We start from the raw sequence: 14646 nt of genomic DNA, 5'->3' as shown, positions 1-14646 counted from the left end.
CTCTCCGTCCTCTCTCTCTCTCTCTCTCTCTCTCTCTCTCTCTCTCTCTCTCTCTCTCTCTCTCTCTCTCTCTCTCTCTCTCTCTCTCTCTCTCTCTCTCTCTCTCTCTCTCTCTCTCTCTCTCTCTCTCTCTCTCTCTCTCTCTCTCTCTTTCTCTCCATTTCTGCATCAAATGGCTTTATGCAATTTTGCTGAGATGCAGGGCTTCTAGTTCTATTTCAAAGTTTTTGGAAACTGCCAAGAGATGGCAGCAGTAAGTGGCACAGCACAAGTTAGAGAGTGAGTGATGTAGTTGTTCATAACTTGTTTCAGAGTTATGTATCACAATGCTAGGTTGTCAACATGGTGCATCAAATAATTATATGTGTACTTTACAATTTAGGATGAGGTGCCAATGAATTATTTTTAATACCATAGGATCTACAGCACTGGGCTGTATATTATATTAGGAGTAAATAAAAACAAAGGCGTATGTAAGGCTAAATTATTGGAAATCCAATGTTTGCTACCCCTAAACTACCTAGGATTAGCGATTTTTAATTCGACAAACCAGAGCTCAAAATCTACCTCTAACATTCCTCTAGTGTAGTACGGAATCAGTTCTCCCACACACACTCACAATCCACAGATATAGATAAAAATGCACGAAACAGTTTTTGAAAGTTTTCACCATAAAATCAGAACCTCCCGCTTTATTTCAAACATAAGACTGTGCGCAGCACTGTCCACCAGTGAGCTCAGAAACTGGGTTCGTTGGGGGAATCGAGCAACGCAACTACGACTCGACTTGTAACTTGCGGTGCCCAGCTCCCTTGACTTGTGGAAGCAGCTGTTAGTGTTTAATGTCCCCCCCCCCCACCACCACCAACAGCAACAGCACAGCACATAACAGTAATGACTAATTTTGCTGTTAGAAATGTTGTATAGAAAGAATAAAATGAATGGAGATAAACATGTTTGTTTGTTCTTTTTTTTTCATGTTTGATTGTTGCTGTGCAAGGTTTTGGTGGGTAGTGCACCGATCTAACCCATCACTGGGACAGAAGTCTCCTTCCCCAACAAAATACGTCGCAGTTTGTGACGTCACCGGTGGATGTCACTGCGTGCACAAAGTCTTTTATTTAAAATAATTTGTGGGATGGCTTCCCCGATGGCTATTCATTGATGGTGGTGGTATATCTGAACATGGAACCAATTACAGCAATGTATCAAAATATACAAGGGGAATGTATATTATTTTGTGAGGTCCAAGAGCTAGTGTGAAGCTAATGTACTACCATACCTCGTAAATATTTAGCCCATAAAATATCGGGAGAGCCACCTGCTATGTATTGCAATTGATGCATCTGGTGTTGTGTATAATATCTGTGTTTAAGTTCAGTCAACATTCGGCTGCCGTAAGGGAATCTGGTATAGTGTATCCCTGGCAGGTCTCGCTAGTTTTGGCACTAGGTGTTACTGTTGCTGAAAATAGCAAGCAAAATCTCGTGCGTACGTTTTCTTGGAGGAATTTCTGGGCATTGAGCTAGGTGGGAATTTTGAGTGTGCGTCAGTAAGTCATTGAAGGCTCTGTAAGTGTAATGATAATACTACCATCAACGATGATGTAAGTTGTTGTGTTCAAATTTCACAATTTCATGGTACTGATTATAAGGAGTAAATAAAAACAAATGTGTTTTTATTTATTCCTGATGTTGTATTACATTCATGTATGCTTTTATGTAATACAGGTGATCTTAAATATTATGTTAGTTAACCTGGGAGTTGATTCATCCGAGCTGGCCCAGGAAAGCTTTGCCATAGCACCCCGCCTATTTTATATATCCATACTGTTATTACACCTACACGGGCTCTATCCATCTGCCTATTTAATAATGGACAGTCACAGAATCAAGCAATGATGTTCACGACATTATTTCAGTTGGAAGTTTTGCCAGCAGATGTCAGATGTACAGTGGATACGTTCTCTATGTGGAGCTAGTGCAGCATCTTCTCAAAGATGTAGCCAGTTTTCATGTTTCTTACAGCAAGCATTTATAAGTTGTGTCTAAAACGTTGACAAACGTTCCACAAATGAATGTTCCTTTTCCTATCAGTTGTAAAAAATGCTACTGAGTAAAACCACAGACAGCATAACCTGCCTGTGTTTTTTTCACATCACGTTTTAAAATGTACATTTCGAATTTCATGCCTTGCTTTCAAATGTGCAGCAACTACAAACTTATTAGTATATTACTCTGCATCAGCCTAATGTACGTTTTTACCTTGTAACACGACGAAGCATCCCGACTCATCCTTCATGGGAAACACGATTGCTCTGTGTATGTCAAAAAAATGTTTGTAACTCAGCTATTGAAAAAAAGCCATGAGAAACTAGGTAATTTTAATTCCTACAAATTTATATACTCGGTGGCGAGCCTCTGGGCCAGTGATTGTGGGACCGAGGGCTACTGGATACAGAAACATAGAATATAGGCTGATATCGTCAACTGGCAGTTGTTTAGTCACAGACAGGTGCACCGTGCACTGAACAGTAGGTATGTATATATGTTATACTGCGTGGTGCCTTCCCATTTCGCCATTTTCCCATTTTGCCAGTTTCCCATTTCGCCATTTTCCCACTTCGCCAGTTTCCCATTTCGCCAATATTTTATGTTGCTTTCACCCCCTGCACGAAATTGATCCTTTCATTCTTAAAAAAAGAGTCATTTCTAGGTTGTTAGGGTTAAAGGGTTAGGGTTAGGGTTAGGGTTCCTGTACATGATCCATATGTTTTGATATGTACGATTTCGCCTTCTTGTTCTTCAAATAAATAGTTGACTCCATATCTAAAGATTCGTTATAATTTATTCATTACAGAAGCCTACTTTTAACCCACCTCGAACAAGGGGGTGGTCGGGGAGATAGGACGAAATGGCGAAGTGGGAAACTGGCGAAATGGGAAAATGGCGAAGTGGAAGATGGCGAAATGGCAAATGGCGAAGTGGGAAATGGCGAAATGGGAATAAACCGGGTTTTAATGTAGTTCACAAGTTGGAAACTTACCAACTCAAGCATGACTTAACATACGCAGTATGGTTTATTGTCAAGTCATGCTTGAGTTGGTAAACTTGTTTCCAACTTGTGAACTACATTAAAACCCATAGCTGACAGTTTAATTTAAATTTTTTTCTAATTCATGTTCGAAATTCTTGCAAATAATGTCTGGATTTTTATCTGTGTGTACAACTATTTATTCATGACTCAATTTATTTGTATGTGAATAGTAAAACTTCTAGTAGGTCTTCTCACATTGAGAAAAAAAGCGAAACATGTGAAATATAGATTTTGAGTTCGTACAGAGGTCATAGTTTGCTCTCATTAAAATTCTCAACATATATTCATAAATATGTATTGGGCAGAGTATTCAATTCGATATAGAATTTCTCCATATTTTTCACGTTTGATAGTGAGTTGGGCCATTCTGCCAACAATGAAGAATGGCAAGTTTTTGACACAAATTTACATCCATTACCTGCTAACATTTTCAGATAAGCATTTAGCTAAAGCAATTTGAAAATGAGCAGGCATTGGCCGTTTACGTGTTTGCTGCACAGCTGTATTAAACTTTTCCTTCAGTGTGCTGTGTCCACATCTCATTAGAGCATGTCTTCAACAGCTGCTATGCGTTTGAACGAACTTTGCTGGCTGAAGGACGCTCTCGTTCAGAAGTTCACCGATCTTTTGCCAGGATACATTTGTAGCCAAACTGGCACTTATTCAGGCTATTTACTATTTACTATTTCACTTATTTAGGCTAATTGTACAGAATGTGCACAGAGTGGCATCGTCCCGAAAGCGTAATAACTGTAGTCAAACCTGCGTTAGCTGGGACCTTTATAGAACGGACACCTGTCTGTAAAGGACAATTTTTCATACTTCTATTAAGTGACCCTTGTACACAGGTTTGACCAGGTGTTATTTTTGCCAGACACGATCACCACAGCTGCTTTCACGGGCATATATATCTACTCGAAACATATCCAGGAAGCATGTGAAATTGTAACGTTTGAATTGTTACACAGTCGTAACAAACCCCAATGTATTATGCTGTTACCGGTGTTAAGAACTGGCACTGAGGGAGACAAAAAACACTCAATAACAAAACTCAAAATAACATATCGCTTACTGATGTTATGATTGATAGAATCAAAGAGAATTTATTAAAAAAAACAGCACGTGGGTTATATTTTTCCACGTGAAATCGTAAACATAACTAACACACTATAGCTGCTGTACTCTGTTTACCCCACTTCATAATTATTTGTTGAATAAATAAATATGTTACCCTCTTTATTTCAAATTTGAAATATATAAAAATAAACTATTCTACAGTGGTTCTGCAGCAAAAATCTTTATTATCCTACGATATTCTCCTTTGTGTCCAGTTCTCAATCTTATCATTCTTCATTAATTGCTTGCATGACTGACTGAGAATATAGCTCTATGAGATATGGCTCGTGATAGTTGTTAGCTAAACGATATAGTTAGCTATATATAGCTTGGCGATCTTGGTGATAGTTGTATGTGATGGTACCACACAAGCTGCTGGCGATGGAATGTTACCGTTTTTGATTGAAGCCCAGATGTTTCTTGTCAACCGGAAACCGTGTCCCTTGATGTCTTGCCACGTGTGTGCATGCACTCTCGATCATATACTTTGACTTATCATTGGAACGTTCATAAACGTTGAATGTCCGTGTTGCACTGTGGCACAAGTTGCTATAAAATTATAATCTATATAGAGTTGATAATGATATTTTTACCAATACTGTTGCATAGAAGACATTACCATAATCACTAACAGTTTCAAAGAGATAAACAACTGTCAATAATTTTTCCGTAGTAAACCATCTAGGAATAATGGTGAATGATAATAAACCTACGTAAATGAGCTGTCTGACATCTGATTTTTCTTCTTCCTACATGTATACAGGGAAGTGCTGGTTGCATGTAATGTTTCCCTTATTTTTCTCGATAAATTGCATCCACAACTCAGTAAATGCGTACATACTGTGCCGAAAGCTGGCACTAGCTGTCGAATGAAGCTCTGTGAAAGTATACCAAATCTTGACAGCTCATCGAGGCGAACATTATTAGAAGCACCAGTGAACTACTTAGTTTTAGGAAATTGAGGGGGTGGGCATGTCATCAGTGAAATCAATCAACACGTAGCTTGCCTCTGAATTCGTACCGGCTGTTTGTAAATAGTAAGCGAAACCAGTTGGGTTTGATTAATCTCCGTATATAACTTTTCTTGACATTGCTCCTCTTGTTACCTTCTATTCCATGTTCACTTTAAAAAAATTAAAACACATGTACTTACCAATGTTCTTCAACTTGGTTCTTCAAGCAGATAAAGAACGGGTTGGAATTAACTATTATAATTAATTTTGTTTGTTCTCTAGAACGAATACTATCATACATTGTCTTCAGGTATACTGTGATACAGATCTAACGTGTACAATTACCGCCGTATAAGACTGGTAACCTTGGCCGTTATTGTCTTGTGTATTTTTACTCTTTATTTCTCCCACATGATCTGGCGAATATAAAACTGTGCCAGGACGTCTGTTATATGTCTCGTGCTCACTGCTCACGCAGGAGGGTGATATGTATGGTAGGCGCCACGTGTCGCTTGAGGACAGTTGTAGCAGTGCACAAGTTGCTGAGCTGTTCAGCATTTAAGTGCATAAGTGTGCATGGAGGTGGTAAGACACATGGCACGCGTACAGTAAGCGTGTATGTTGCTTGCGAACGTGCAGTTCACGCTGAGCCATGCATCTGTGAAAACCGTTGGTAAACAAACATTATGGTATGAATATCTGGGTCCATGCGTTAATAAGGTTTCTCGGATGCTTCACCGGGGGTAAATGTCGGCAGTCGTAAATAAATTTGTGTACGCAACATTGGTTAATCGGAGTGCCTAAACGTGGCATTCATACGTGTGCAAAGAAATGGAATCCCGTATCATTAATTTTAGCATCCCCCATCATGTATTTTAGTTGGTATGGCGTCGTAAGCTCGTTATATATAACTTATAAGCAATTGATTTGTAATATGTATCACTTTCTTGCTGAGTCACCAACAATTGGGGGTCAAAGCTGTGCAGCACCACCAACAACTGGAGGTTGAAGCTTTGCTGGTTCATGCCTCTGCCAGTGTTAACTGTTATCAGTGTTCAATGTACTGCCTAGAATCACTGGCGTAAATATAACGTCACCCTGTCTCTTGCAGCGCCACGAACAAGTGGAGATTGAAGCTGTGTTATGTCATGCCTCTGCCAGTGTCACGTCTGCCTAGAATCGCTGTCGTAAAATCCTAATGTCGCCCCCGTCTCTCTTGCAGTGCCACGAACAAGTGGAGGTTGAAGGTGTGCATCTTCATACAGTTTCACCTGTGGGTCGTGCTGCTGCTCAAGTGCTTCGAGGAGCTGCTCGACCTGTTCGAGATCGACCTGCCGCTCGTCATCGACGAGGCGATGGAGGCGAACATTCCCGACCCGCTGCTCTGGGAGTACGCGTGGCTTCTCGGCGCGATCCCGGCCGTCTGCGGCTGGATGGCGCTGCCGAAGAACAACCGCAGCCTCCTGCTCACCTTCATCGCCGGCACTCTGTTCCTCGGCATCGTTCCCGTCATCGCCGCGGCGATGTACATGGCGTCCGACCTCGTCGAGTTCTACCACACGAAGAAGTCGCGCGTGATCATCTTCGGCTACCCGATGGTGCCGATGTGCTTCGTGTTCTTTGCGGTCGCGACGCAGGTGCACTGCTTCGGACTCTACTTTGCCAAGCAGCTTCTCAACGCGTGGGACAGGCAGAAGAAGAGGCAGTGAAGAGGATGCGGGGAACGGATATCAGCTTCTCAACGTGCGTGGGGCAGGCAGAAGAAGAGGCGGTGAAGAGGATGCGGGGAACGGATATCAGCCTCTCAACGCGCGTGGGGCAGGCAGAAGAAGAGGCGGTGAAGAGGATGCAGGGAACGGAGAGTGCTCAGCTTCTCAACGCGCGTGGGACAGGCAGAAGAAGAGGCAGTGAAGATGATGCGGGGAACGACGAAAAACGGGGGCGTGTAATTGTGTGTGTGTGGAGGGGGGGGGGTGTTTTTTCTGTTTTTATTTATTTTCCTAATTCCACTCAAGGTCTCATCGGCTCGTCTTGATGTCCGTGGAGCGGACAGCAGTTGGCACCTGTTTTCCGTGTACGTACTACGTAGTGCGTCGGCGAGCTTCTATGTTACGCTTTGTTGGTAGTGTAGTTTTGCAAAGTCTTTCTGTGCAGTGGCACGTTGCCACCGCAGTTGTGTGGACGTTAGCCAAATGTGGCAGCTCGCCCAGAAAGTTGAAGTACAGGTCCACGTCATGTTTTTCTCAATTTCAGGGTCAGTAAAAAGCTTGAAAATGTAATTCGATCTAAAAATACGAGGGTTTATTCGATATTTTTAATTCAGCTAAACTTAAAAATGCTCAATTCTAACAACATGTAATTTAATTCATATACTGGGGTTTTCCGAATTTTTGCATAAAAAAAGAAAAATTATCAAAGAAAATGGCTTTAGTGCATTTTTTTGCCTTGTTAATGATTTGCAAAATTTTAGTTTGCTATGCTTTTGGTTTCAGTTTTGACTTTTACTGGAGTGCTATAAAATTGGCTAGATTGCTGGAATCGCGGTTGGTAAGACCAATGGCTGAAATCTAGCAAAACAGATGACTGTGTTTATTGGTGTCACGTTTGTTGGTTGAAATCATTGCCCTGTATTAACATGAACCTGTATATCAATGAAAATAGGCTCATGTTAATTGCAAGTGTGCATCCTTCCATGGCTGTTGACGGAGTAGCTATGGTGGAGATTACATGAGTGGTATATGTCACCGTTGTGTGTTGTTGCTGGAAAATTCAAGATCTGCTGTTATTGCTGTTATTGGGAAGCTAATAAGTTAGTTTATATATATATGTACAGTTTTGAAAGTTTTCACACAAAACAAGTGCTATTAAAGCAGATGAGCTAGTTAGTTAGACTAGCTCACAGTGCTAATTACTTACACAGAAATTGGCTTTTTATGAAACGTTTATCTATTAAAACAGATGCCATCAGTAAAAATAAATGTTGAAGGCATACCTGTTTGAAAATCGTTATATGCGTGCTTAGTATAATTTAATTGGTTGTAAGTTCAAAGACATGTTTAAATGGTATTGATTGTTGATATCAACAGCTAGAGCAGGCTCATATTTACATAACTGGTCAAAGGCTGATCTGTTAAGGCTCCCGCACACGGTGTGCATTCGGCGCGCGCCAACGGCGCTGAGCTAAACGCGCGCGCCATCTGCGCATGTAAACCAGCCCGCACACAGTGAGCATTCGGCGCGCGCCAACGGCGCTGAGCCAGGGAAATCGATAGATATTTTGCGCGCGCATTCGGCACATGCGCACCGTGTGCGGGTGCCTTTAGTTATCGTCAGGGGTGAATTATGACAAATTATTATAATATATTATTATTATATATATATGATTGTTTGTCATTATTCACCCCCGTTATCATGTTGTATTTAAGTAGGCATCTGCAAATCACAGCAGACTAGTCGCTTGATTGCATCACATGGAGGTGGTGCATAATTGTGTGCCAGTGAACCTTTTTACCGTATCCTCAATCCATGACAGCTCAAGTTCCCATCAGTTATATAAAGTAACTAGCTGGGCTACCCGGCGATGCCCGGGATTAAAGAGCGAGAATTTAGTCTGTCTGCCTATGGATGATGTACTGATCTTATTCGGATTTGATAAATCTATGCTGCAAGAATTTCACTTCTGGTCAGTTCTGGCAGCGCTTCTTGGGTACACAACATTCTTGGTCTTGCCATCTTGAGAGAGGATGTAGAGGTTGTCGGGTGTTACCCACCCTGGAGCACCCCACATAGAACTGGCCATGGGAGAGAACACTGGCTCACTGAGGTTTGAGTCCAACCACCTTGAGGGACTGGCCCGGGCCTTGTTGATGGACATGGCAAAGCTTAGCTTGACTGGAAACTGCAGCTCTTGAACTGAAATGGCAGTCGGATGGATGAGCGGGATTCCTTGGATTAAGACATTTTCGCCCTTGCCTTGCCTGTCATGATTTTTGGCTTCGATGACTCTGGGCATGAGCTGCTTCACTGTGAGCGTTGCAGAGCTTGGAGCATCCAGGTTGCCATTACAATATGGGTTGCGCCGACCTGAGCCACCATAGTTGTGTGGTGGCAGACCGTGAAGTCGCCAGTTTGTGAGAAAACTTGGTCGGATAGTGCATGACCTGGTGAGGATCAGGATACTGTGTCCTCGACTTGTAGCTCGTTGGGTCACCAGGGCAGTTCGCCAGCAGCTTGGCGTTTGATGTCATCCATGGCAAATTCTTGGGAGCAAGGATGGCCTCACTCGCTCAGCCAGTCTTGGTCTTTGGTAGCGGAGGTGGAGGTTTGGGAGACTCTGGTCAATCACGCTGCGTGATGTCGCCGCTTTAATGAGCAGCTTGACTTGGCCAATCAGCTGTGGTGGTGAGTCTGCTATTGCCGACCTCCAGCAGTTGCTGAGAAGGCGCAGCTTCTTCATCGCCGCTGAGCTGCACCCTCATGTTGGTTTCAGGCTGTGGCGGTTCACCTTGCTCCAGAGGTACGACGACTTATGCAGGCATTGACAGCATCTGCTCTTGTTCCTTTGGCGATGACTGCCAAGGTTTGGCGAAAAGTTGCCGAGAGCAGGACAGTCACACCTCCCATGACGTTTGTGTTGTGCCGAAGGTCTTGTAGCGGTGTTGTCGAGTGCTTCAAAGGTGCCTTTGTGGCTCATTGGTTTGCCACGATCCCAGATGTATGAGCTTGCACCTCTTGGAACAGCTTGGCCTTTGTGGAGCCACGGCTGATGTTGCAGGTTGGCATTTTGCCGCTTTGCCACGTTGAATGCAGCTTGAAGGCGAGTGAGCAGTGCCGCCCTCCGTCCAGCAGGGTGGCAGCAATGCCGCTTGAACAAACTGCCAGGCAATCTTCCTCGTTGCCTGCACCTGGCAAGAAGAAGGTTGTAACGAAGTCTTGCCTGTTCCGCCAGGAGCGTCGAGGAAGAAGAGGCCGCTACGTTTTTTTGTCAATTTTTTTTTTGGCCTAAAATGGTCGTCGCGTCATGCTGATTCAGAAATATATGGTGTTGGGGGTCACCTCTACGGGGGGCGGGGGGAGAAATGACGACAGTACCGAAAAACAGACTCGCCCTTTATGTAAGATATTTTGATTAGCATTGTCATGTTATGTAGATCAGATCAATAGATTTTATGGTTTTGTAATTGCCCGATCGTGCTTGTTACCAAAGTGGTTTTATCGACAAACTGCAGGATAATATTGCGCATTGAAATTCGCAAGCACTCCTTGTATTTTTCTTATATATATTATGTTACAGTCGATGATTGACCTGTGATCATGTTCCCAGTGTGGAATAAAGTGCATTTAGATAATGAATAGTACGGTGCCGGTGTATTGCCAGTTTTGTGTGACATAGTTATGAGATGCTAAATGCAAGCATAATTACACATCTGAATGACATTAAATCCATATAAGGAATAATGCTACTGCAATCGATGTACTTGTGATTTTACGTGTATTTCTTGTTCAAGTTAAAGATTTCACTCCCCTTTTAAGATCAAACGAATTTAAAATAGATGTCCATTTCGTGACTCTATATATACCTCGCCAGCACTTTCCTATATATATATATGTTTGTTTGAATTTTTAACAGATGTTAGTGTTGTAAGCCATTAGCTGGCAGTGATGACGTCGGCATTGCTGGCCTCGGACCGTATAGACTTACCGAAGCAAAACGAAGACCTGTTAAGCTGCTGCATTTATATATACCCATAGAAGTGCAACATGATCTAACTTCACTCGATAGGAATGTAGGCGTGTGGATTATATTAACCTAAAGGGTCTATGAGGTGTGTACACTTGGATCACCCAATGTGAAAATGTCAATAGAATTCTTGCTGCGTTCGGGGGAGGGTGTTTTGCTGCGAGTGCGTTCCCGAGGAAATAGCCCCTTATGTAACTGTCTTTGGTCAATAAAATGCAACTCACTGTCCATCGCATACTGCACCATTAAGCTGATAACATCGCACTTTCTGGCCCTCACGTCGCTTAGTTTACAATTTAAGTTATAACAACCTAATTACATTATGAACTTTACACGTTCTATTAGGAGCCACACCCGTAATTGATTTTATGCATTTTATGTTAAAAAAAGATATATTCAAGTTGATATATTGTTTATTTTTCTTGTATAGTCAGTCAATTATACAGCACTTTCCTTTTTATCCCAATGGTCATCGAATAATGATAACAATCAGTGTGCAATGTATTAATAACTATTCTAGATAAATATTATGTAAACACACAGGCGCAGATTTAGGCCGGTTTGCACCGGTTTCCAGAAACCGGTCACAGGCCTCAAAATTCACCAGAATGCACCAAATATAGCCAAATTTTTTTTAAATTCCCAGGGGGGCATGCCCCCGGACCCCCCTAGCTGCAGAAGAGCATATGGAAACTGGTCACCCAAACCCTCTGGATCCGCCCCTGACACTTCCATTTACACATTGATGTGCTTCCTCAATACAGTATTGATATTTTTATAACAGCGCAAGCACTCATTATAGAGAATACCAGCACTGTATACATATCCATTATGTATTCATTCACACAACTGATGACTGCTGATACGATCCTACACACAGACACGGGTCATTGTGGGCCTGAATATACAAAGTCAAACATGCCTTTTAAAAAATCAGATAGAAAAAGAACATGGTGTACGAATCAGCCACCAAGAAATATATGAATTTTTGCTTACGTACAACGTATTTTACATAAATATGAGTGTCCACAACAGACTTAAACCTACATCACATCCTGTCAACAGCCTATAAAGGTAGTATCCAGTCATGTTAAGACGCTGTGCACACATAGACATACAAGTATTAATCCTCCCAAACGTGTGACCTAGCTGTCGTATTTAAAATGTAGCAATTTTATTTATAAATACACAATATATTATGATTCAATTACTATAAATTTTCAGACAAAGATTGTAGTGAACCAGCTTCTATAGCATACAATTTACCTATCCAGAATGTACAAATCTGGTATGAATGACGTTATTTTCAAGGACACAAGTTTACATATAATAATGTAAGACCTCTTGATATAGGTGATTAGAGGTGTCCCATCTAAGTATCAAGGTATTACGGTTTTAGGCCCTATATCATCTCTTAGAAGGAACAGGGCGTAATCCACTAAGAAATCTTTACTGTGACGACTCTCACAGTAACAAGAAGCTTATTACAATGGTCGCACTTGGACTGACCATGACATTTTCATCTATCACATAATCAATTCGTTATAAATGCAATAAATATGAATTCAATAAAGAACATCTGTATCTGAAATGCATGTTCTCTTCCTCAAATATAAACAACTTCCATGCCATGCTTCCAATGATCAACCTAATTTGAAAGTTTAAAATGAACACATCTGGAAGAAACTCCTCATGTAATTTTCACAGTGTCCCATTAACAGCAGTCGGCTATACAAAACCTTTCAGTACCCCGAGTCTGGAGGAAGCACACCGGTTGCATAGAGGATGATGACAGTTAAGATGGCGACGAGTCCCACAGCGACCATGGCTAAGATGATGGTCATGCGAGTGTTCTTCCACCACATCTTCCTTACCACCTTCCTGGTCTGACTGCGAAATGTAGATGACTGGAAAGACGGCATGCAATTATCATCAATGAGATGCTGCAATTTTCACTCAATCACTCACTCACTTACTTACTCACTCACTCAAACTCAATGCAGACTTTAAGCAAATTTAAGTCGTACTGTAGGTGAGAGACCATCACGAGAACAACTTATAATGACTAACATTTGATTCCAGGTCAGAAGCTTTTGACTCAAGTTCCTCAAGTTTGTCTCCTCTCTGTAACACTTTCTCTATGTTCTCCTGCATGATTTCTTTGACGCTGTCAACTTGAGACTGAAGTTTCGTCACTTTGTTAACTTCTTCGCTTGTCGAAAAGTATTCCTGCATGAGAAAATAGCCACCTATATATATATACCCCACCTATAATTGTGCTAATAAGACCACCAACAGATATGGTATATCATGACTCTTCCCATATCGCCTTTTCAAATTCCTTAGGCATCACTTACAAATTTCACATCAGTCAGTTTCTATAAACTGAGGTTCTGCAGTGCAGGGTATCACCGAACAGTACAATAAATATCAGACTCACCATTTGTGCTGCCAGCACCTGCTCAAAGTCCCTCTGTAAGCCATTTTCACCACACGTGGCTGCTCTAATTGGTAAACTTCCTGAGGTAAACCTTTTCTGTATCTGTTTCCGTGACAAGATGACATGGTTTGTATATTGTGCAGTAAAATAATAGGTTAATTATAACCGCCCACGATATGGCATACCCGCAACAATGTTGTAACAAGGAGCACGTTCAAATCCTCATGGCTGTAGAGCAGCAGCTAATGTCGATAGTAGCAATACTATTATTTTAGTGATACTTCAGACACCCTATTGTTTTAATATGTGCCTTAATTTAGTCTGGTAGTTATCATCTGAGATACATTTGTCAATCTCAAATATCAGACAATATGCAGTACCACTTACAGTTATGAAACAAAACATCATGTATTTCAGCACAGAATAAACCATGCACTTTCTAAACTCCTATCATTACTAACCTCCTTCAAGAATGCATACGGCACAAGACGTCCAAATGCTGGTTCCGAGACACAGAGGTATATTAGCCCATCCTCAACCACTACATGATACATAAAACTGAAACAAAGAGATTGCTAGACATCAACACTATTCTGAAATTAGAGCTTTTTATGTAGTCATAACCTAGAATACGTGATGGCCAATAACTACACACTCTGTGATTTCCTTATTAAAATCCCACACTGCATTACACACCATGCCCGTAGAAACATTCTTAATAAAACGAATGCATTAGAAACTAGATCTAAGCTCACCTTTCAGATGTATAAGTTATTTTCGTATTCACATTAAGTGGAATGTTAGGCAGCATTGACTCAGCAATGGAATGGTAGTTTCCTGACCCAATTTGATGAGAGACGATGATAACCTCCCCCCTCGCAATCAGACTGTAGTCTATCGTCATTTTTACGGTTTAACCTGGAAAATAAAATTGATATGACCAACAATAGCAACTGAAATAAGAATTGTGAAACGATTGAATTAAATACGTTTTGCAGCCCTTAATTATTCATCTTCACAACCGTAGCTAACTACATACAAACACTACCAAATGATGAACACCTTTGATCAATATAATAAATATCATATATATAATATATATGAATATATATATATATATGTGTTCTGCTGCTGAGCTGACGTCTGGCATCTCAATGCACTCCATGTGCGTGCGTTCGTGCGTTCGTGCGTATATGTACGTGCGCACGTCCGGGTACACGTATAGCTTACAGTTTTTGTGCTGACGTAGCGTAATTATGCATAATAGGTGATTAATGCGTATGCGCTAATTATGCATAATA

General features: G+C 41.4%; 2 protein-coding genes across 4 annotated transcripts in view; one reads left to right on the top strand and one right to left on the bottom strand.

The window, feature by feature from the left end:
* LOC106811448 (protein jagunal homolog 1-A-like) overlaps positions 1-8802 on the top strand; it is a 10530-nt gene extending 1728 nt beyond the window's left edge. The window contains exon 2 of the mRNA XM_014815068.1: positions 6388-8802. Within this exon, the coding sequence (XP_014670554.1) occupies positions 6388-6874 (487 nt within the window). The 3' untranslated portion in view covers positions 6875-8802. The remainder of the gene's footprint in view (positions 1-6387) is intronic.
* Positions 8803-11556: 2754 nt separating this feature from the next.
* LOC106811430 (vesicle-associated membrane protein 7-like) overlaps positions 11557-14646 on the bottom strand; it is a 6498-nt gene continuing 3408 nt past the window's right edge. For all 3 annotated transcript variants that reach the window (XM_014815043.1, XM_014815058.1, XM_014815050.1), the window contains exons 2-6: positions 14101-14263; positions 13807-13903; positions 13346-13447; positions 12976-13134; positions 11557-12812 (exon numbers count right to left, since the gene is read on the bottom strand). In XM_014815043.1, the coding sequence (XP_014670529.1) occupies positions 12648-12812; positions 12976-13134; positions 13346-13447; positions 13807-13903; positions 14101-14249 (672 nt within the window). In that variant the 5' untranslated portion in view covers positions 14250-14263 and the 3' untranslated portion in view covers positions 11557-12647. The remainder of the gene's footprint in view (positions 12813-12975; positions 13135-13345; positions 13448-13806; positions 13904-14100; positions 14264-14646) is intronic.

This window comes from Priapulus caudatus, unplaced genomic scaffold (assembly GCF_000485595.1).
Source record: "Priapulus caudatus unplaced genomic scaffold, Priapulus_caudatus-5.0.1 Scaffold19, whole genome shotgun sequence".
In the NCBI taxonomy this organism is placed as follows: domain Eukaryota; kingdom Metazoa; phylum Priapulida; class Priapulimorpha; order Priapulimorphida; family Priapulidae; genus Priapulus; species Priapulus caudatus.
This window is presented reverse-complemented; position numbering and strand designations above follow the sequence as displayed.